The sequence below is a fragment of the Acartia tonsa genome, chromosome 8 (assembly GCF_053477335.1).
Source record: "Acartia tonsa isolate MP-2025a chromosome 8, ASM5347733v1, whole genome shotgun sequence".
In the NCBI taxonomy this organism is placed as follows: Eukaryota; Metazoa; Arthropoda; class Copepoda; order Calanoida; family Acartiidae; genus Acartia; species Acartia tonsa.
In genome coordinates, this window is record NC_137267.1 from 25,823,625 (window position 1) to 25,848,081 (window position 24,457).

Below are 24,457 nucleotides of genomic sequence, written 5' to 3' on the forward strand. Positions count from 1 at the left end.
ATATCTTTCTATAATTTGACACCATAGATACAAGGATAGGTAATTAGATGATAAATTATCCTGCCCATAAAATTTATACATATATAAAATTAAGTATCTTTTTAAAGGGTTCACTTTTTTCAATAAAAACGCTACAGATTTGATCAAAAAATAATTCAATTCATACTCAAGCAATGACAATAAGAAAACACTATTGAATTTTTAATCTCGAAGTCTCAAGCTGTAGTGCTCTTAAGAGGTGAGTATATTCAAACTATTGTTTTCTTATTGTCATTGCTTGAACATGAATTTCTTTTACCAAAACTGTAGGGTTTATTTGAAACACCCCTTAATATCAGAGAAAATAATTTTCTATTTCACCATCCTTTCCCTGATTTGACACTGACATTTTGACCGTGTGGCAGATTGGATCATTTTCCTAGAAAAATTGCAAAAAAATATAAAAGAAGGAAGATGAGATGCTCAACTCTTTTTGTACCATAATGAGGAAAAAATGAATTACTTTCACATGAATGTTGTTCTCATGTTGACTATAGTGTGTCCAATTCCATGAATAAGAATTGAATACAGCCATAGGTAGGGAATTATTATCCTACTTATCACATTCCTAAACCTGTCCCAACAGAAGTCATAATTTAATCCAACCTCATAGAAAAACCTTGACACTAAGGTGCACGCAAGGAGTTTTTTTTAGGGGGGGGGGGTGGTGGGGAGTGGTAAAATATTCGGTACCAAAGGTTTGAGGCGAGTAATCAAATTTATTTCTCAAAATTTGATGGGAATAGATGTGGTTTTTTTAGGGGGGGGGGGGGTGTAACCCTTTACCTCTTTACCCTCCATCTTGGACATTAGGTGGTATTCAAATGACCAAATCTTTAATTATACTGCAGATAGGCTTTTGATAATCTAACCTAAGAAGTATAAGCGAGCGCCTAAACTATTCGATAACTAAAGAATACATTTTTATTTTATATTATGCCTTCTTTCACTTTCAGGATCTATTATAACTTTTATTAGATTTTTTGTATTTGCCTTCTTTCTCTATCTTACAGTAAAATACTAACATATTGCATTTTTACTACTTATTGAAACAGCGTAAAGTGCCGCCAAAAATGACAATACAATACAAGTGACCAATGAGAGGCCAGTATAAATTTTAATATTAGTCAATTACAATTTATACTGGCCTATCATTGGTACTTTGTATTGTATGACGTCATTTTTTGAAGCACTTTACGCTGTTTCTACTTATTAATAACTACATTTTAACATTTTTACCAACTTTATCTTATTTCTCTATCATTCATGAATTTTGTTTTTGAAATAAATCTATTTTCTATTCTAATGTTAAAAGCTTACTATCTACATATGTATATATGTACATCAAAAGGGAAGAAAACAAGATTCATCTTTATGCTTTTATTTCAAAATATTCTTCTTTCTCTATCTACAGTATTTTTACATTTTTTATATTTTTTTTATTATGGATATTTATCTAGCTTGTAGAAATACAGATACAAGACAACTTAAAAAAAAAGATAGCTTAAAAATCTCAATTTAAAGTTATTTATTAGAAAGCCTGGACCAAATAGATAAATGTCCAAAAGTTTTTGAAGTTGTGCCTTTTGGTTTTAAATAATTTTAAGATTTGAAAGATATTATTGTAATAAAGGTTGTCTTTCGATATGGTCTGGTTTCTGTACATTCAAATTACAGAATTTGTGGATCCTTTATTAGCTAATCTTTTTTTGAAGGGATCAAAAGTAAATACCCCTTAAATTCTAGTTAATCTTTATTTTGTTAAGATTAACTTAAAATATTATTTTCATTTTCTTCTTTTTCTATCTACAATATCATACTTATGACAATTTACAGAACAAATTCTAGATATAGAACAGTACTCAGAACAAATTTTCATCAATTTACCTTATTTCAAATGCAAATTTTAAGTTCATTAACTTGTCTTTAATTAACAAAATATAGTTCAATTCTTCAGTAAATTGACTTAATGGTCCAACTATTATTTTAGCTGAAGTTTTAAGGATTATATTTTTTACATTTCAAATCAACGTAGGAACTATTCGAACCTAGTATTAGTGTCTAACTTTTTATCTTTGTGACGTAACAAAAATCGAAGGATGAGAGGGAAGGTGGGAAAGGAAACCCCTAAAAAGAGATGGATTTTTGTTACGTCACGAAGATAAAAAGTTAGACACTATTACTAGGTTCGAACTATTCAAAAGAATTAGGCCGCTATATAAATAGTTTTTTTTTACCACCTTACCTTTTTTTGAACGCAAATAATAACGTTGAAAGAACAGACAATTGACCGGCTATTTGCAGGGCGACTCTGGCGGACCCATGTCGGTCAGATTCCCAGACGGCAGGTTCAGGCTGTCCGGGGTCATCAGCTGGGGCATTGGCTGCGCTGAGAAAAACCAACCAGGAGTATACACGAGAATATCAAAGTTCAGCGACTGGATTAACCAAATCATCAAGTTCTAAGTAATCTCATCCACAAAATACATCAATTAAAATCAAAGTTTATTTTTTGTATGGCTTTTAGCGAGCTTTTGTTATTTGTTAAAAAAAATTATGTTTTTTTAATGCTTTTTCAAGTATTTACATATATTTATAAAGTGAAGAACTTTTGACTGAAAAATACAATCAGAAATGGTAGAAAACCGTCTAGTTAAATGGTATTGGGCATAGTGATGGGTGTGTATTCATTTCCGCATATACACAATAGCGAAAAAGAATTAGTGTTTAGTAATGAGAGTGGTGGGAAGGGAAAGAGGTATTGCATGCTGTTGTTAAAATTAGTGGTTTTGATAATTTGCTTATATGATACATATGCGGAAATGAATTCACACTAAAATGTATATTTTTCAAACCAACAAAGTCTAGTCATCTACTAGCTTTATCTCTTGCCAAAAATGCCGCTTGTATTATTTTTATAGTGATATTTTATACTCTTAATCTATTTAAAAGCATTGTAAATAATATTGTCTTAATTGTATATTAGTTTAGAATTTTTTTATTGGCAAGAGTTTTATTTTTTATATTTTTTAAAAATCTTGTATTATCGATTATTATTAAAATTATTACTTTGCAAAGTATTGTGAAAGACCTATTGTTGACATTAACATTATTTAATCTTGACATTAAGTCTTTTACACTCCTAATATTTATAAAAATTTATCAACAATGGTTTTCAATATGGTTGCATCTTATATGAAAATTTGATTTTTTCTGCAAACAAAGAACCAATAACTTGACAAAAGTGAAGGATCTTTCAGAGAAAAATTTAAATTTTTAAAAGAGTTATGCAAACAAAAATATTTTACTTTTCTTTAGTAAAATATTTTAGAAATTTTTTTAAATAAAGCCAAATTAATTTAAATTTAAAGAAATGTTCTTAGGAATCTCCAAAACTGGTCTTTGGTTATGTTCTTGTAATGTTGTTAGCCATTAATAAAATAAAATATAATCACCATTTATTTTAATATAAGAATACTCATTAAATGATATTTTGTACTGTTTTTTATACCTTTTTACTTTTTAATGTAAACCTTAAAGTATTTGAAACACTAGTCCTTGTAATAACTTTATAATTGTAAATTTACAGTATTTATTTACTATAATTGTTGCTTTTATTTGTAGAAATATAGAATTTTTAAACCTGAAGTTTTTTTTCTTTATTTGCATGAACCTTTAGTATAAAATTATTTATTTATGATACATATTGTATTAATAGAATATATACACTAGAAAAATTACACCATTTAATTATTTTTATTTGTGAAGCTTCTGATTTGCAATATTATTATTATCTTAGTTTATCAAGGCTGCAAATCATTAGTTTAGGAAAATTTAGCATAGAAAAAATAAAGGGTATAGTCCCATTCGGGACAACGCCTCTTAAGGGGCGTTTTGTCGTATTTGGGAATTTGTTTTTGATAGGTTATTTTAGGTTAGGTTAGGTTAAGTTGGGTGGGTGATTGCCCCGCAGGATTAGGCGATTGTCCCCACAAGGGCTAGAAGTAGGGAAAAAGCTACTGTGAAAATACGACGAAACACCCCTTAAGTGACCGTCACCCTACCCAAAATAAATAAATGCATGAAAATACATCCGCACAAAATAATCTGGAATTACTAAGATTGTAATAATATTTCATTACATGGGAAGACATTTGAACAGTGTATAATCTATTATTTATAGTCGCATGATGTTGCTTTATCTGTTGCACATATTTGTTTATTATATTTATTGTTGTGTCCCGTTATTAGGTCATCTGCTTTAAATTTTGGCTGCAATATACAATGTATCAGTTAGCCTTTACATATATCATTACTATAGTGCATTAAAAGTTTTAAAAATGCATACAAATTTTATCAATCTTTAAAAATTCAGTAATCAAGGTATCTTATATATAATTTCAGTATTGCAAAATAACTAAACATACAACGACCTAAAAACGTTAGACCTAAAACGGTACATTTTGATATATTGGAAATAAGAAGGATACTGCAATATGGTTTTTCTAAAAATAAATTTACGTTAAAAATAAAAATCTATAAATAGAGGGTTAAACAAAAAGGTTACGAAATGCTTCTATTTTCTATCCTTGATTTTATAATTAATGATATCTTCCTTATTTCTCCATTATTTGTTATTTGCATGTATATCGTTTAATTACACACTATGTGTACATGTAATGTTTAGCCTTGTTAGATAATAGATTCACTTATAATATAAAGTAGTAAGGTTTTTTTCATCTAAAGCTAAAGATCTCGAAAAATGGTGGTCCAAATGGTTTGAACTATTTTGGGAAGTTTTGTCGTGGGGTGGTTTTATCCCAGCTTGCTTACCTTGCTTGCCCCCCACTCCCTCCAAAAGTGTAGGAGTGAAAACCTAGTATAATTACATTTTATTTGTGCATGTCGTCATGTATCAGGTATATAGGTATCAGTAAACAAGTATTTTGCATGGGAAATTTTTATAAACATATAGAATATTAAGAACTTTTAAAAATAAGTTAAAAAAAGTAAAGGTGAAAAAAGATTACCCTTTAAAACATGCACTTTTATGCTTATACTTTCTTACATTTGCAATAACTTACCCGATATGACTTCTACAACTCTACTACTAGCGGCTACTCCTCTAGAGGCCTCTATGGCACTTGAAGAAGTGGTAGGTAGAATTTGACTCCAGATGTTTACCTTATTTTTTAGGTAGAAAAACAAATTCTCAAGGGCGTCCAAGATTTTTTATTTGGGGGGTGGTAACATTTTTTTAGGGGGGGGGGGTTAATCAACCCTTTACCTCCCTCCCCATCTTGGAAGTCCTTAAAGGGGGGTGGCATATTTTTTTCCCTAAGGACTTTTTCAGTACAGAAAGACAGACACACACAGATCCTGTTACTTTTATACATATAAGGAAACTGTTATCACATCTCCCTTCATCTAATTTCTGATGATGCATCAAAAGGATTATAGGATGTATATTGTTTTCTAAAATGCATGTAGAAATAATGACAATTATGTGCAAAAATTTCAAGATCTTACATTACAATACGATAAAGAGATAACAATTAGAAACAAAACTTATTTCTAGCCCCTGCAAGGTGCTTTACTGTGGGGTTTTCTTTCCGCGGGGCTATTTTTTATTTTTATTTACCTTACCTAACGTAACCTTAAAATAAGCATCAAAAATACTATTTATAAAAAAGTTATTTTGTGGTCCAGATGCAATAAAGGAAACCTGCAAAAAGTGGAAAGAGTCTAGGCAAAAGAACAAAGGTGGACCCAACAACAAATATATAAAAATGCAGTACCTTGAATTTTAGAGCATCTTCGCAAATAAAAAAAAGTTAAGCTTACTATTTACAACACAAATAAGAATAACCTTCAGTTTGTACGTGCGTTCGTTACTCCGTAAGAGGAATTTTCAAAGACTTTCTTATTTATTGTTAGATTTTTAAAATGCTCTAATTTATAGTTTATTTTATAAAAAAAAAGTTTAACAAAATAAACCTACAAATGTATAAATGTATGTATTCATTGGTTTATTTTCTATAAAAATACCTATGTTTTGTAATGACATCTCTCCCCAGGGACTTAGCAGCGTGAAAGTAAAGCCAACAAGCGAAATAAATCTGAAATAATATTTGGGAGGCAAATAAAAAGGTCACTACTAAGCGTTTACTCCCAAAATCAAATAAAAATCCGTGAAATTACCAAATACTTTTTTGAATTAATTCAGTCTGTGATTGCAGCTGACATAACTGTCCTTGTTTTCACTCAGAGTAGGAAATAGTTCTGTTTTCCATCGTTAGTTTCCTTTTAACTGCAAATGTTTTTCTATTTTTGGAGAGTACATATAGAAATTGAATCTAAAACTGTTTCAATGTCATTTTCTCCAATCGAAAAAAATGGCTTTACTTTCTTAAAATTAACTAAAAATGAATGGAAATTTTCATGAATTAACCCTGACTGTTTTCTATTCAAAGATAAAAAAATGAGTATATCAAGCAGTAAGTTCTGTTTGTGTGTTCATAATGCTCTCACTATTCGATAACTGATATACTGGGTTAGTTTTTAAAATTGTTATGAGCACAGTGCGTATGAAGGTGATTTGACTTTTGTGTCAGAACCTAAGTTTGGACATAGTGCATTTCATTACCATAAGTTAGGTAATTTCATTTCACTTTTCAACAAAATCTAAAATGCAGCCGTTTTTGGAAAATTAGATTTGAAAATTTCAAGTTCAATTTTCATCCACTAGGAGTTACCGCATAATCATGACAAGTAAAGCAAATATTTTTTATTTAAAATTTTAAACAACTTTGCTTTTATAAAGTCTGTCATAAAACCTCTATATATATGATTTATTTAAGGCTCAATTTTCTTGACCTAAGCAAAGCAACTGATAAAAATGGCCATGAATCAACTCACTTAAGGAGTGGTTTTATGAAGAACTTTATAAAAGCAAACTTGTTAAAAATTTAAAAAAAATAATCTTTGCTTTTCTTGTCATTATTATGCGGTAACTTCTAGTGGATGAAAATTAAACTTGAAATTTTCAAATCTAATTTTCTCAAAAACGGCTGCATTTTCGATTTTATTGAAAAGTGAAATAAAATTACCTAACCTAGGGTAATAAAATGCACTATGTCCCAATTTAGGTTCTGACACAAAAGTCAAAGCACCTTCAAACGCACTGTGTGAGAGGATAGTAGCGCATCTGTAGTTCATTAAAATTCACTTCCTATTCATATATTATTTTTTGGGTACATAGCTAATCTTTAATAATTAAGGTTAGACCATACGTCCGTTCAAGGATTTATTATCAATTATCTTTAACTTAAATGCTAAAATTAAAACATAATATACTGAATTTGCCTTGTTAACCTATTTCTAACTTAAAAGATTTGTGTTTGAATTATATTTATTCATTTCAAGCCTGATGTGTATTCTATACCAATCAATCTATGAATATATCCTATTTATTTGTTCCATTCTACTTATCTAGAATCTGTATGTTATAAACTGTAATTCCTAATGGAATGAGAAACAATGCATTGAATGAATGTCTACTTGATTAGTCAGCATTACATCTATAAGAATTTCTTCAATACCACTTTATATCAAGTGGAAGCAAGAAGTTTAGGTATGCGGATTAGGAAAAACCAGGACAATTATGTCCATAGGCTGTATTTAAAACAAATAAGTTTACTTTCAGTCAGGTTAGGTTAGGTCCCAAAGGGTTATTGTCCCTCACAGAGGATAAGCTATGAGAAAAAAAGTACTGTCCTTGGTAGAGGGTTTCTTTCTAATTCACCTAGTAATGTAAAGTACCTTTACGTTAGCCTAATTATAGAGAAGCTGTGCTGCTAGTACAGGGAATATATCTAGCTAAATAAGTCAGATGCTTTGCTAATACATCGCTGTTTGAAGCAGCTTATATTGCCTAATAAAAAATGACGTCAATCACAATGTATACTGGCCTTTCATTAGTGATTTGTATTGTATTACGTTTTTTTAAAAGGCACTATAAGCTGCTTACTAAGGTTTTAATATATTTGATAGGAATTTTCTTTAAACTAAACTTTGCCAACAAACCTAAACCTAATTCGTTTTACAAATAAAAAATATTGTTTAGAGTTCAATTTTTTTAAATAGACTTGAAAACGTATTTAAATCATGCAATTGAAAAAAAACTAGATATAATATTTCTTCTGAGGATAATAAATTTATAACTTTATTATAAAAATTGTATCCCAATAAATCATAGATAAAAGCATTAATATGTATTACATATATATAAATTAATGCATCATCCAGAACAAAACTACTCATACATTCTCTATATTTTTACTAAGATTTAAATTATTTAAGATTTCTTTTTAAAAATCACTGAACCGATTAGGTTCTTCACTTTGAGTAGCTTTATATTATCTTAAATTTAAAGTCTTACAGTTGGATTTAGACTATTTTTATTCATCCTCAAAATACAGAGCACTAGTTGCTAGGGGTGAGGCCACTGGCAATAATCATATTACATAATATAAACATGAAAACTTTTATTCTTGTTATTCATTAATGCAGTATGATCAATTCATTTCTATAAGTTTGGCATTCATATTTCTTCTTAGATTGTTTTGTATAATATTTACATACATAAATCAGTATTTACATTCACGAAAGCAATTCTCTGTACTACTAATGATTGTTAATTTCTTTCTTTGTGTCTTTTGAAAAGCATGTCAATTTTGAAGCTGTTTATAGTGCCTATAAAAAAATGACGTCATACAATACAATTGACCAATAATCTTACACTAGTACCAACAGTTATGTAACCATGTAATCACTATGGCTAGTTTAAGAACTTTGGTTACTTTTATTAAATTTTGATTGGTAAGAGCCAGACTAGTAGTGTCCGAACTTATCAACCAATAGTGTTAAACTTTTGAAGGGTTACTTTTGTTTATCAACGTTGGGGTTATAAACCAATTTTACTTCCATTTTTAGATATCTGATTTGTGCCCCATACGGATTAAATGCTTTTTCAACGTTAATAATAACGTGAATTCTAAAAACTTCTTATTCTTTATAACTTAAGTTTTTTTTTATTACCATTGCATTGCATTGGATGTCATATTTCTTGTTTTTAATTTACAAAGATGAACTTTTTCATGAAACATAAGCCTTTCAATCTGTTCAATAAAAGAGAGGAGTACTCCAGAGGTGGATTCTTTAAAAGAATTAGGGTCGCTGCATCGCTGCCTCACCAAAATTGTTTTTGAGAAAAATCCTAAAAATCACATAAAAAATCTACAAAAATTAAATAAAATCATAGAAAGGTTATCAACATAAGATTTTAATTATTTTTTTTAGATTTTGGAGGATTTTTCACAAAAATAATTTTTTTATGAGGCAGCGACCCTAATTTTTTTAAAGAATCCACCTCAGGTCTAATATAATTCATGGATATGAATATTGAATAAATCCTCCTTTGCATGTCTTACTAAGTGCAACAAATATTATCATACTCTATTTTTATGATAAATTACAACCAATCATTGTTTTACCAGCCAAATATAAAAAAGTATGCTAGCCAAGCTTTTTAAAAATGAATACAATAGGAAAAGAATACTAACCTTTTTGTTAGTTAAGAAAACGTCTAAAATACAAAAAGAACCATATCGATATTAAAAAGGCTTTGAAAATTTTTCCTACAGTTGTGTTATTTTGAAGAAACTTCAATATTGCATGCATAGTAAAGTTTTTATATTGGATAAATTCTATCAATCATTCATATTAACGGATGTATAATTACTTGGATCATACACCAGATTTTCATAATCTATAGTAAATTCAACTCTGTTGCGGGCTAAAAAACGATCCCCCCATCCTGTCCTTTACCCCATCCTATTTCCTCCTACTGGATAAACGGCTTGAACAATAAATGCGGGGAAAATTGCAACCTTAATTGACGAAATGTTTTCTTCTGTTATATCATCCACGTATATTCTACATCCATTTTCATAATAAACTCCATATGTATATTCTGTATAACTAGATTAAGGCTGTAATATTATATTGAGGAAGTGCAAATATTACATTTTTTGTCACAAATCAGCACTATTCTTAAAGCGAAGTTTTTCTATAACTAGGGTCCGTCCTTCCGTAATGGCTAGATCTTTTCGTTAATTGAATCGTGTTAAAATCTACCCTCGATTTAAAACTTTGCATGATGATTCCTATAGCAGATAGGTACGATTTACCAGAAAACATTTAAAATTAAAACATGCTAATTTTAACTTTTTACAACACATTTTTGAATTTATTTTTTGGAATAATGATTGCTAGGACAACACGGTCCAATTTTATAAGCGAAGCATCTCTATTGTTAAAAAATAATGGTGTGCTTATCAAGTTCTTTTTTTTTCAAGAATTAATGTTTATTTGTCCTTCCTTCTGATTTTCTTTAGGGCTTTGCTTTTATGTACGTTTTCATCTTAATTTTTTCTTTGTCTATCCATCCATCCATTTTTCAAGCCGTCATCAAAATAAATTGATTAATTCGGCTTCTAAAGACAGCTAATTGGTTTTGTAAAGATTCCGCTGACTTAGGAGCATCTACTGTATAACTCCTCTTTTTTGTCAGTCTGTCTGTAGCGCTTTATAAGATATCAAACATTTTTCTTTGCTGCTACTTATCGATAGGTGGCAATATTTTTTTCTTTTGTCTTTCTTTTTTCTCATTTATGTGCAAAGACAAAATTTTGGTTAGCTTTATAGTTTACCAAGTGGTTTATCTTCCAACTTTATTGATCTATCTTAAAGTCTAGCAAAGTCGGGATCTTAAGGGATATGATAATGGACGATAAATTGATATATGTCCCCAGTGAAAATGTACAAGTTTACCCTTTTTGTTTTGTAAAATAAAATGAGAAAAAAAGCTTATGAAAACTTTGTATATAAAATTACAGTCCCCTCCCAGATCTAAGGTTCTTAAAGCTAGGGAATCAAGGATATGACAATGGGCATTAAATGTTCTTCTCAAGTCTCAAGTTATAGATTTTGTCTTCAGAAATTTATTTATTTTAAGATAGGGGATTTGTAATTGTTGGGAGGGAGAGAATAATTTAATTCTCAACCGTTAACTTCAATTTATATTTCACGCAAATATAAATGGAAAGATTTATTTACTTTTCATTGACCTATCCCCTGAGATCTCTCAGATAATGTATTGGGCTAAGTTTATCTTAGTTATTGACTTTACTAATACTTGTGGTGATTAACAGAGTAAATTAAATCAACTGGAGGTTTTATCTTAAAGTGCCTAGTCGAGCACTAAGACCCCCATCATCTTATTTAGAATAATATGTAGATTAGTTGAGCATCTTGCGTAAAATCATTACTTAAATAACGGAATAGAATTGAGTAATAACTAGAATTAAGACTGAAGAGAAATTATTCTTAGACATATAACAGTTGGAAATCATCAAATAATATCCATTAAATTGAGTGTCTGAAAAGATTAAATCAAAATTATGAAACTTTTTAAAAAGGGAACAACCCATTTGAGGTTTTATTAGACCAGTAAAAGATTTTTTCCTCTTTGTATCTCTAGCATAAAGTAGCATGATGTCTGTCCGTCTGTTTGTTTTTATGAAGTTCAAGAACACTGAATCACTGGGCTCTGCTTTTCAAGGAATAGTTCTACTGTTCATAATATTGTTTTAATCTATTTTCTTAGCTTAGTGGGTGGGGGTGGGGAGTGACATTACAATCCTAAAAACCCTAAAATTGTCACGTGCCAGACATGGAAGCAGTAGGTATCATTTTTGACTTCTCTATTATGACGCGGTGTGGACGAAACTCGAACCTGACACCCACCTTAAGTGAAAATTAATGGCAAACACAATGCTTTTATTTTCTTATTACAAAATAATTCAAATCTTCATATATTAAATGTGAATTAAAAAAATTGTGTGAACGTCGCGTTTAGATAATTGAACAATTGAGATCTCAAATACGAATGCAATGTTGTACCTGCCTAAAATCTAATAAAACCTTTATCTATGTAAATATAATTATATCAGGGTGACAGCGGCGGTCCAATGGTCCATAAATCCAAGTTAACAGGAAGATGGAACATCATTGGTATATTATCTTGGGGTATAGGTAAGGGTTTTTTTTCTAAGCAGTCATTTGATGAGTAGCTACTATAACACAATAAATAAAATGATAGAAATAAGTTGTGGACAAAAAAGATTGAATTTACATTAGGTAGCGAATCTACTCTTTAAGTTAAATACTTCTGTGACACTTAATTTTCCAGGCTCATAATTAAGATAGACGACTAATTTTTTGGTCTGTTGGTCATACTACAAATGTCATGTACATTTTTAAGGGTAAAGGTTTCGTGATTTATTATTACTATTTCTATATTTGTGGCCACTGAACATTTACACCTTAACTCACAGTGTGCGTTTGTCGTCAATTCATGATTTTTTTGTGCTTCTGATTGATGCTGTCATACTTGTTTATACTGTAAAAAGAATGAATTCTTTTGTACTGTAAATAAAAAAGCTTGTGTCGCGAGGTTAATCTAAAATCATTATCTTAATTCTTATTAATCTAAGTGTGAATTCACTTCCGCACCTTATCACATACGCGAATAATAGGAGTATTCAAGAAAAATGTAGTTAGATCTGTTCTAATAATGTTATTGATTAAAAAATTTTGATAGTAAGTGTTTATCAGGAAAGGTAGGCCTTGGACAGTTGACTGTACCCAAAATTCTATGACCACGTTATCTAATTAATTATATTAAAAACTTTGGGTACTTGTATTGACTTACTAGCCAATAAACTAAAGAATGTGTAATTTTGTTTATCATCATTTTTGCTTTCATTACTTTAACTCTTAACATCATTGTGTTGCTGTTTTGACGCGGATTTAGTCTTTAATAAGTCAGAAGCTTTGTGTACTCTAAAAAGCATTCAAAATATTTATTCATATTTTTAGTTACACTAATTTATTTATATGTATAGAAATATATTGCATATGTTTATTTTTAGGTTGTGCTATGGCAAATCAGCCCAGTGTCTTAACTAGGTAACATTATATCTGCACTACAATTATCTTAGGGGGCTGTGGGCTCATTACCCTGTATAACCTAACTTAAAGTCATAAACAAACAAACGCAAACTAATACCCCCACCTCTTTTATTTTCAATTAATTTATAAAATGAGGGAGGGGTGTTCTCTGCTCAACAGGTACTTTAAGGGATTAACATGCGTTAAATTATCAAGTCTAACTCACATCGCGTGATAACCAAAAAGTTAGTTACTAGGATAAGACAATAGGCATTAAATTAATTCTCATTTCAATTATGATAACCAATGGTATAACGAGTGCATAAAGTTAGGCTATATTGCATGTTGTTCCATATTTCTTTGACAGCAGACATTTTTTATCAGATAAATGTTCCTGGCATCGATTATCTCCAAAAGTCTATGAACTGTAAAGGTTGCCAGAGGCCAAACGGATGTATGTTTTTTTTTTTTTTTTTATGTTCGTACAAAATTTCACCAACAAAAGAAGGCCTACAATTAAATAATTTTGAATATTTATTACTCAATGGTGCGCTGTTATTTTTTAAGATACCAGAAACATTCAATGGAAAACTTAAATATCCCAAATAAATACATATTTATTTGTATTATAAAATTAAACTGGATTTTATCAAAACAAAAAGTTGTTGTTTTTAAAAGAGAACAAATAAAAAAACAGCATTCATTAAAAAGAGAATTAATATAAACATTTCTCCAATAATACAAGAACAGAAATAATGAATCTTAAAACTATATTTCAATTTTGCAACTTTCACTTGCCAACAAGTGAAATAAATCTGTGTATTATTGGGTTGTGTATTTATTGTCTATTCCATAATATAGGTCAGGTTAATAAAGCTAAATTAGTGAGACTTTTCCATTATTGCTTCGAAACCAATTAATATCCTCAGGATTAGAACTGATTCTCAGCCAAATTTAAAAAAAGGTATTGTATTGTAGACAATTTACTACTAATAGTAAAGTGAAAAGATTAATACTAGTTTGATTAGCCCGGGCCTTTGGCTCTCGATGCTATCAAAACTGGTTTTAATCTCACAATTTTTCATTTTTACATTCACGGAAAGCTGTCTATAATACGATGCGATGAATTATTATTCTGATGTTTTTATGATAGTTTTGGTGGTCTTTTTTTAATAGATAATTAGTTGGTATCCTTGAGTGGAATTTATATAAAAATAGATGTATAAGGATCTATTCATTATTCATAAACTATTTAACCCAGGGAGTTGGGTTAGGTCAATGGACAATAAACAATTTTACCGAAAAAGTTTATGTGTTTCAACTTATATTTCTTTATAAAACTACTAGCGGGTACGCCCCTAGAGGCCTATAGGGGCACTTGAGGAGGAATGAGTCGAATTTAATTATTAAATTTCTTATTTTAGATTTTAAAAGAAAAAGTAAAAAATTTTTTTGGGTTTTTTTTTTCATTTTTTGGGGGGCTTGGGGGTTTCCCACCCCCCAAGAAAATAGTTTCAAACCTTCCCGGGACCTATGAGAAGCTACCCTGTTAAGGAGAACCCGATCGGTTCAGCGGTTAGCGAGAATCTTCGGTACAAACATACAAACACACAAACACACATACACACAAACACACAAACATCCTGTTACTTTATTATAAGGATAAAATTGGAGGGTTAGAGGGTTGAAAATTTTTACACATTTTCCCTTTCCTCTCAGGTAAAAGTTATTTCTCGCATCGTATTATAAACGGCTTTCCGCGGATATAGAAAGTACAATTATAAGATTAAAACTAGTTTTTTTTAGCCCCGAGGTGCCGAAGGCGCCGGCTAAAAAAACTGGTTTTAATCTTATGATTGTACATTTCTATATTCGTAGAAAGCTGGATATAATACAATGCTAGACATAGTTTTTTTCGTATTGATGAGAACCGGTTCCTATCCACCGGATTCGAATCAATACGAGAAAACCTATTATTATATTTATTATTTATTAACTAATTATTACGAGAAAAAAAGATTATACCCCTCTATGTATAACTCTCTTTATTCTATAACCTTTTTATTTTTTTCTCTATAAAATTAAAGTAAAACTAAACAGTTATTTTATGAATTATTTTTTGTATATACGTTAAGATCTTGTTAACCACTAAATTGATTTCACCAATTTTAGAAAAAAGTCTTGGGATATTATTAGGCTATTTTTTGACGAATTAGCTTCTTTAAGTGTCTTAAGGCTTTTAACTTCCCTTTTTCCCCTAGTTACTAGGGGCGCAACCTGTAGGCTTTTAAAAATTAAGATATTTAGACCGATATTATATTGGTGCACTACTTCTGGAAATTTCATTATAATTGTAAATTCAGTATGGCTTCGAAACCGATTATTATCCGCTGGATTAAAACTGGTTCTGAGCCATACTGAAAAATAATGTATCGTATTATAAACAACTTTTCACGAATACTAAAATAAAGATTATAAATTAACATAGGTTTAGTTTTCCAGGGTCGTTTCCCGTAAGGGCCAATAAAAGTGGAATTATTCTTCTAAATTTTCATTTTTCTATCTGCGAAAAGCTGTCTATAATACGATGCGATAAATAACTATCATAACTATTTTATTTAGATTGTGGGTGTTCAATGATTGGATCAGAACTATTGTCGAGATAAACCAAGGATAAAAGTAAATTAGTGTAACTTTTTAGAAAAAAAAGATTTTCTAATTTGAATAAAAATATCCTATTTGGACAAAAAATGCTCTAGAATGTATGAAAATGTTTTTTGCATATTTAAAATTATTTCATATTTATTATTTTTACATATAAAAAATCTTTTAATCATTCTGAATTTTGAGAGAATGCTACAGCCACCCCATGATGTCCTGTTATGCAAATATTCTGTCTCTGTTATCTGAAATTTTAAGGGATAAGAAAATCGTCAATAAAATTATTTGCATGCCAAAAGTTGATCAAAAAATTACCAACCATGTAAAATTATTTGTAGAAAAGTTTTTTTCTGTTTCAATTTTGGAAACCTAATGTACACGAAGTTTTTGTGCCAATGGATATGATATTGTGGTTATAAAACTTTGGGTACACGTGTAATTTACAATCCCATATCCCCGGCCTCCCTGCAGTTAGCTAAGAAAGAGACATAGCAACATAATAAGTAAAAGACTAAAAGTTAATCTTTACAAAGTCAGAAGTATATCGTGTTATCAGTTAAACCTGGAAGAATTTTTTTGACATACTATCTCAATAATTTTATAGTGAAATTAATAAAATATATAAAAAAATGGTCGTTGCTGACATGGCAAGTTGTAATTCTTATGCTAAATCAAAATTTTTTCTTCTCAAATAGAGTGCCACTAGAGGCCTCTAGTGGCGTAGAGCATGAAATGGTCATCCGTCCATCCGCCTTGTCCGCTTGGATTGAGATGCGCCTGTTTACGGGCCAAGACATTCCCCCAGCCCTACTCTCAGCAGCAACAGGCAGGCTATCAAACACGCTAATGCCGCGGGTTTTAGTCTTACTGGGTAGGCTGGGTGTCTGGAAAAGTTATATTTGCAATTAAAGTTAATCTGTACAGGACGTCAGGTCTTCGATAGTATGCTATCTTTTCCGCACATTATCAAGGATATATTTTATTTTTGCAAAATATATATCATTAGGTGTCTACACAGAAATAAAACAATGGAAGATGAATTTATATCCTTGTTACTATTCAAAATTACCCCTTCAACAGAGTATATTATAAGTTGAACATTTTTGACACTACTAGTTTGAAACCTACAAATCAAAATTCAATAAAAGTACCCAAAGTTTTGAACCAAAGAATAAGATAGCGTGTTTATAACACTTTGGGTACCAGTCTAATTTACAATCCAAAGCCCTCTCCCTCCCTGGTTTCAACTGCATGAGTAAAGCAAAGGGTAATAGATAGTTTATTCATGTGTGGAAGTGAATACATATCCCACTTCACCTGACATAAATCAAATCTTTTCTTACTACAATATTTTCTTTATTTAGAAATATTGACCAAAGTTCCTTTTTTTCACAAATGTAGAATAAATAAACAAAATATATGATCTTTTTTCTTTCTTGAAGGGAAACATTTAATTAAAACTAGCTAGCTAGTTTTAAGTTTAAAAAATACCAGCGGCTTCTTAGTATTTCTCTTGTGGCTTATTAACCTAAACAGGAAAAATAGCCTGAAAACTCATCATCATTGGGGATGTACATCGATTTATCGGCAATTGTTTTATCCCGCCTGAAAGTTATCTTTTTCTTAAAAAAACACACATTAAGCACAATTTTACAAAATACATTAATTATGCTAAAGGTTGTTAAGGGCTTTTGTCATATTTCCATAGTGTCATTATAATAGCGCTGTATCAGGATAAGTCAGCCATGGCCACTTTTATAATGTCAGCCTTTATGGATTTATTATTACTTGGATCTTACACCAGATTATCATGTACACTAATAAAGTGAAACTTGTAGCGGGTTAAAATAACTAACCCATCCCCCCCCCTGTATCCCTCCCCTCCTACTGGATGAACGAAATGACCAATAAATGACAGGGGAAAAAACAACCTCAATTGGCAAAAATTTATCCCCTGTTCTAATATCCACGTGTAATTACATCCATTTAGTCGACAGTAAATGCATGTCAACAGAATTCTACTAGTTTTGACTAATAATAGAATGGTCTAAAGAATGTATGTAACAACTTAGAAGTATAAGTTTTATATTTAAATGTAATTTGTAATTTGCATATCAAGATTGTCTGTAATTTATATGTCTTCCATATAGGTCAACCTAACTAAATTTTTATTAAATTTTTTTTAGTTTGAATTTGTTATACTATATGAAAAAGAAGTAGGTGGGATACTTGTAGAGATGTCGTAGATGTATGTGTAAAGGAATCATCATTGAAAGCTAAAATTTCATATATAGGTACATTATAACACATCCTTATAAATTAGGATTATTATAAAAAAAAATATTATTATTTAAGAAAGAGTTAGAAATAATAAAATGTAGTTTTAATAAAACTACTTTTCCAGCTTAAATTATTAGCTCTCTGAGATATGTTTGCTAGCTTACTTGATTCCCTAACTACCGAAATCTCTGAAATACCAACCCCTTCCTTTTTTCTATAGAATTATTTTAAACCAACGTGATTTCAACAATATTATTCTGGTTGTATTTAATTTTAGTGATTTTAATTAACCTGGTTAAAATATGTTTTATTTATTGTTATTGTGCATATTTATCTATTTAAGAATATTACTTTTTCACGTTATGCTCGACAGCCTATTCTGCAGCTGCAGTGGCAGAGAGCTGCTGCTGCCGAGCCCGTGTTTATCTAATTACTTTTTTGTACTGATTTTTTAGTGTTTTTGAATTTTATTTTTATTTTTAACCTACATTCCATTTTGATGTCACTTGTGGAACTAAGCAATGAAGGAATATTGACGAGTTGCGTGTCGGTAACAAAATATCAATATTTTTTTAAAGGAAACAAATATTTCTTCCTTTAATTTTTGTTAATAAAGAAACCATGTTAGGCATTCTAGAGATGCCATAACTCACATTTCTTAATGAGTTCAGGGATTGGGGTACCATTATTTAAAAAAAAAATTTTCTTTACATCTCGTAGGAAGAGTTCTCAGAACCTGGATTTACTGCAGTTCACGGTAAAATATTGCTGGTAAGCAATATTTCCAAAAATCTATGAATTTTAAAGGCTGCTAGCTGCCAAACGGCTAAACGTAAAGATCATGTCCGCACACCATTTTAAGCGGCATAAGAAGGCCTACAAATAATCTGGTATAACCAAGATCCAATTATGCACAGAGAAAGCTTCACTGAAAAAAAACGCGTAAAATAGGTCTTTTTCGCGCATTTCTCTGCACTGCAAGATAGTTATGCATTATTAATTTTATATGGCTATTCCAGATTATTTGTAGGCCCTCTTATGCCGCTTAAAACAGTATGCGGGCATGATCTGTACGTTCAGCCGTTTGGCAGCTAGCAGCCTTCAAAATTCATAGATTTTTGGAAATATTGCTTACCAGCAATATTTTACCGTGAACTGCAGTAGATCCCAGAACCTAACCTTCTTTTTCTTTGTTGCGGTGCTTTCACATAATCCTATTTATGGACCACCGAAAATATATTTTTATTGTATAATACTCTACTGTACTATTGTCCATGTCTATGAACCATAAAAGCAGATGAAATGCAAAGAAAGTAAACAAAAATGCAATTTTAAATAGGTAAATATCTGTTAAATCAAACCTTTTTTTGTAATGTTTTTTATATGTGAAACTAATGCTGTATTAATGTAATATTTATACAAATGAGAAATTGAATAAATTTGATTTATTTTTTTTATTTTAGAAAGCGTAGCTTTTCTATAATTAGGGTAAGTCCTTCCGTCAATTTAGACATTATAGAATTGTCCCATATATTTTAAACTTTGGATTTTGATTATTAATCTTTACCAGAAACTCAATACGTCCTTTTTAACGTTTTTACAACATTTTTTGTATGACATAATAATCATTCTATTCACCCAATATTTGGAATAATTTTACCTAGGACAACAAGTTACAACAATTTAACTGTAGCATGTTTATACTCAATTCATAAAATTAAAGGTATGGCCTTAAACAGGTATGTTATTTATATGTTATTAGGGAAGATTACATCCTTGTTTTGGTAATATGGTAGTATATAATTTTTTTTAAATATTAAAATCAGCCTTTTTATTGAAGTTTTGATTACATAAATTCTTATAAGATGTATTTATAAATAGGCATTTTAAAATTAAAATTGTTTGTTGTAACATGAGAATTGAAGTTTATATAAGATCTTATTAATATATTTTGAAACATTTTTAATAAATATTATTTTTAGTATTAGAACGTGTATTAGATTTACATTTTGAAACTGAGATATCAAGGTTAAATAATAGCAGTGTTATTTTTAAATAATATTTTGAAGGTATTCATAGGTTTTATCATTGGGAAAAGGCAAGAATTAAAAGTTAAAGTAGGGTATTTCAAGGAATGTTTTGAAATAGAGTGAAGGGGTTAGATAAATTTAAAGATCTTAAAATAGGTAGTATCTGCTAAAAACACTCCTAACAACGAAAATTAATAAATTTTTATTAATAACCACAAAGCAATTGGAAGAATTAATCTAAGCTAAATATCTAATTATTTACATAATATCTGTATCAAGTTACAGACAAGTTGAGGAAAGCAACGCCTTTTAGAAAACATTGCGCGTAAAATTATTGTTGTTCAGTCAAATGCTTTTATTTAGTCAAAAATACAACAAATATTAAACATTGACCCAGCAGGGATCTAAAGGGATAAGACAATGGCCGATAAATGGATGTACATCCACACTGATTATAAATAAAATTACCCTTTCTGTAGATTACAATTAATAGTTGAAGCTGTTGGACAATCAATTTAAGAAACCAACCAGTCAAAATTCATTAAAAGTCCCAAAAGTTGGTAAGCCAACGAATAAGAAAAAGTTATTATAATACTTTGGGGACAAGTGCAAAACACACCATTGTCCCCTCTCTCTGTTTTGATATCCTATTTTAATCTACATTTTGTTTGACTTAAAAGAATTAAATATTTTTCGCTTTATTGACAACAAGAGTACCATTCAATAGATCATAAAAAGGTAGAAAGTAATAATTCTTTTTTACAGATAATTTTTTTAAGCATTTATTCTACGTATAAGCCATGGTACATTAGGAGAAAGGGAAACTTTTCACCCTCCTGGAAAACTAAGGGAGATAAAAAATATCCCCCTTGACAAAGTCCCATCCCCTTAAATATATGGGGGTGTAAATTTAAGGCATTTCTTTGAATATATAGGGGGATGTTTGCAACCCTGGACAATAAATTACACTTCTTTTGTTGTTTTGTTGTCTATATAACATTCCTACAAAGTTCACACCCACCTACATTTGTTTTAGGGGGAGGGTGTAGGTGAAAAACCCTATTCATGCCAATGTTTTTTCGTAAAAGTATGGCCAGGCCAATCTTTATACTTTCTTTTATATCAATCTATTTGGGATAATAAATAAGAAACAATTTTAGATGATTAATTTGTTCTGAGGACACCATGGAAACTGTCCCAATTTTATATAACTTTTGCGGAACATGTTCCAGTTACGTCATATTTTTCTTTCCCGAAAAAAAGAAGGGGGAAAGAAAAAAAAGGGAAGGGGGGAAGAAAAAAGATATGGGAGAAAAGGGGGTTTTCCCCATCTCTTTTGAAGAGATTTTCTTCCCCCCTTCCCTTTTTCGGGAAAGAAAAATATGACGTAACTGGAACATGTTCCGCAAAAGTTATACAAAATTGGGACAGTTTCCATGGTGTCTGTTCTGAGTATTAAATGGAAAAAAAATCATTGCATGCACTTAATATTTTAGTCAGTAATATAAGTAGTTTTCCTATAATGTAACAAAGATTAATTCAGAATAGAAGCTCAATTTAAGCAAAATAGAAAAATAAAAAAATCGAAAGCATCCTAACGGAGTAATCACTAAGAGAAACAATAAGTAACGTAATCCTGTTAAAAAATCAAGTTGCTCTTATTTTGATCCGTCTGGGTTGTTGAGCTTTGCTTTTGCGGATGTTGCCATTCTTTTCTTTATATTACTAGCGGCTTCGCCCCTAGCCTCTAGGGGCTTTGCCCCAAGAGGTTTGATCAAACCAATTTTTCGTATTTTAGATTTAAAATAAAAAAGAAAAAAAAAATTTTTTGGGGGGGATTTTTTTTTTTGGGGGGGGGGGTATTTTTCATTTTTGGGGGGGTTAGGGGTGTCCCACCCCCCAAGAAAATAGTTAAAAACCTTCCCGGGAACTATGAGAAGCTACCCTGTAAAGGAGAACCCGATCGGTTCAGCGGTTAGCGAGATCCTTCGCTACAAACAAACAGACAAACACACAAATACACAAATACACAAACACACAACACACAGACAGACATCGTTCTACTTTGTATTATAGATTACTAGATATACTAGATAACCTATGACAAGCTACCCTGTAATTGAGAACCTTATCGATTCAGCGTGTAGCGAGATTCTTTGGTACAAACAGACGGACATCCTCTTACTGTCCCCTTTAAGCATAACAAAAGTAAGAATTGTTAACACCAAACAAGAGTGGGTGGGGAAGGTACCTTCCTCCCTCTCCCCACAAATAAATTATTTTATATCTCTACAACGAGTGTTAACCCCCTCCACCCCCCCCCCCCACCTCTCCACAAAACCTGACCTAAAAACTTCCCTAAAATTAAACTAATAGGGCCGTTTACACATTTTAGCAGATAGAATGTAACTTTAGTTTAAGGTACATTTTTAAAATGGTATGAACATAAAATCTTTTTTTATTTACTAAGTATATTTGCGATTACTTTTATTTAATGAAATGTTCCAATTTTTAACATTTACAAAACAGCCTGCTTTATTGCATCAAGATCCATGACAGATCTATATAGGAAATAAACGTCTATAAATGAGCTCGAGTCTTCCAATGGTAAAGTGTTTGAAACTCATAGTGCTCCAATAATCCTCATAAAACTCTCATTGACCAAAGCGATAAGACCTTTATCATATTTGTTTATGGAATGAATTAAGTTTTCACTTCATGTAGATATTTGAATTACATTGAAGTATTTAATCCTTATTTCATAAATAAAAAATATACGTTCATAATGAAGTAAATATAAGAAAACTGTATTTTAAAAGAATTCGATTGTGGCGACACTTCCTTTGTGTTAAAATATTAAAACTAAAATTTTAATCATATTAACCCTTTGGTGATGGTAATCTGAAAAAAATATAATTGAAAAAATCTTTTTAAAATTATTTAAATTAATAAATATTTACTTCTTTCTTTTAGACTAGCGGATCCGCACCTAGATGCCTCTAGGGGCACTGGTAGGAGAAGAAAAATCGACCTCAGCCTATTTTAAATTTGAGTTTCAAAAGAGTTAAAAAAATATTTTTTGGGGGGAGGAGGGTGAAGACACCCTCTCCAAAAATAGTTTAAAACCTTCCCTGGACCCATAAGAAGCTTCACTGTAAAGGAGAACAGTATCGGTTCAGCGGTTAGCGAGATCCTTCGGGACAGACAAAAAACGCTTACTACTTTATATAATAGGATAGTAATGGCGAGGGAGGAAAATTGATTTATTGAGAAATAGATAAATAGATATGTACTTATAGAAAACTAGCCAATAGCGATATAGTTATATTGAGCCAACTCTAGTTGAATAATATGCATATTTACTTATATATATGTATTTTCAATATTACTTTTATATATTTTATTGTTTTCATTATTGATTCAATACCATACTTCATATTATTCTACATTTTTCCTTCTCATTAACGAGAAGAAATAACAAGGATGACAACACACATAAATAGCGAAGCTCAACAAATAGGATTGTTGGCCAAATGACCAATAACACATACAGGGTGGGGCAAATAAGACCGGACAAACTTTAAACGGCCATAGCGCCAAAACTACTTGACCAATCCACACTATAAAAAGCTTAGGTAATGACCTTTTAGCACAAAAAAAAATTTGGAGGAAGATAGACGTGTACACCGAGCTGGCCGCGCATATGTTAAACAAGGCAGATTCCAAATGCGCCGGTGGTTAATGCGCAAAATCACATAACGTAGGGTCCGATAGGGAAGGAGTTGGAATCTTGACCCCAAATTTTGTGGGTGTCTTAGGCTCATTGAGACACACATTTTGCCGTGTTTAAATCCATTTTAGCTCAATCCTAGCCGAAATGAGATCGATTTTTCAAGATTTTGAGCCTTAAGAAATCACAAACAGTAGGGCCCGACAGGGAAGGAGTTGGAAATTTGACCCAAAATTTTTTGTGTGTCTTAAGCTCATCGAGACACGCATTTTGAGTACTTAAAGTCCACTGTAGCTAAATCCTAGCCCAAATGAGAGCAAAAACATGGATTTTGTCAATTTGGCGGTTACTCATGTTCCTAAGGAAATGTGGCCTCCCAGCAGCCCGATCTTAATTCAATGGACTTTTGGGCCTAGGGCTACTTTGAAGCATGCACCAATAGACGTGCCCATACCACAAAGACCTCCCTCATTGCCACTATCAAGGAGAACTACGCCAGCTTGGACAGGTACATTTTGACCTGGACCTGCCGGCGGTTGAGGAGGCCGGTAGAGGCGGTGATTGAGGCTGGCGGCGATTTTGTTGAATTATCTACTAGTCATATACCTATTTTGCTTGCCAGTTTTTAAAATTCAATAAAATC

General features: G+C 30.8%; 1 protein-coding gene across 6 annotated transcripts in view; it reads left to right on the plus strand.

The window, feature by feature from the left end:
* Positions 1-15,822, plus strand: part of LOC145326381 (uncharacterized) — a 65,257-nt gene extending 49,435 nt beyond the window's left edge. For 5 of the 6 annotated variants that reach the window (XM_080169708.1, XM_080169705.1, XM_080169706.1 and 2 more), the window contains exons 18-20: positions 12,114-12,195; positions 13,095-13,131; positions 15,736-15,822. In XM_080169708.1, the coding sequence (XP_080025834.1) occupies positions 12,114-12,195; positions 13,095-13,131; positions 15,736-15,790 (174 nt within the window). In that variant the 3' untranslated portion in view covers positions 15,791-15,822. Of the gene's footprint in view, positions 1-2,343; positions 3,688-12,113; positions 12,196-13,094; positions 13,132-15,735 lie in introns of those variants that run through there. The other variant, XM_080169707.1, reaches the window with a different exon arrangement.
* The last annotated feature ends 8,635 nt before the right edge of the window (positions 15,823-24,457 follow it).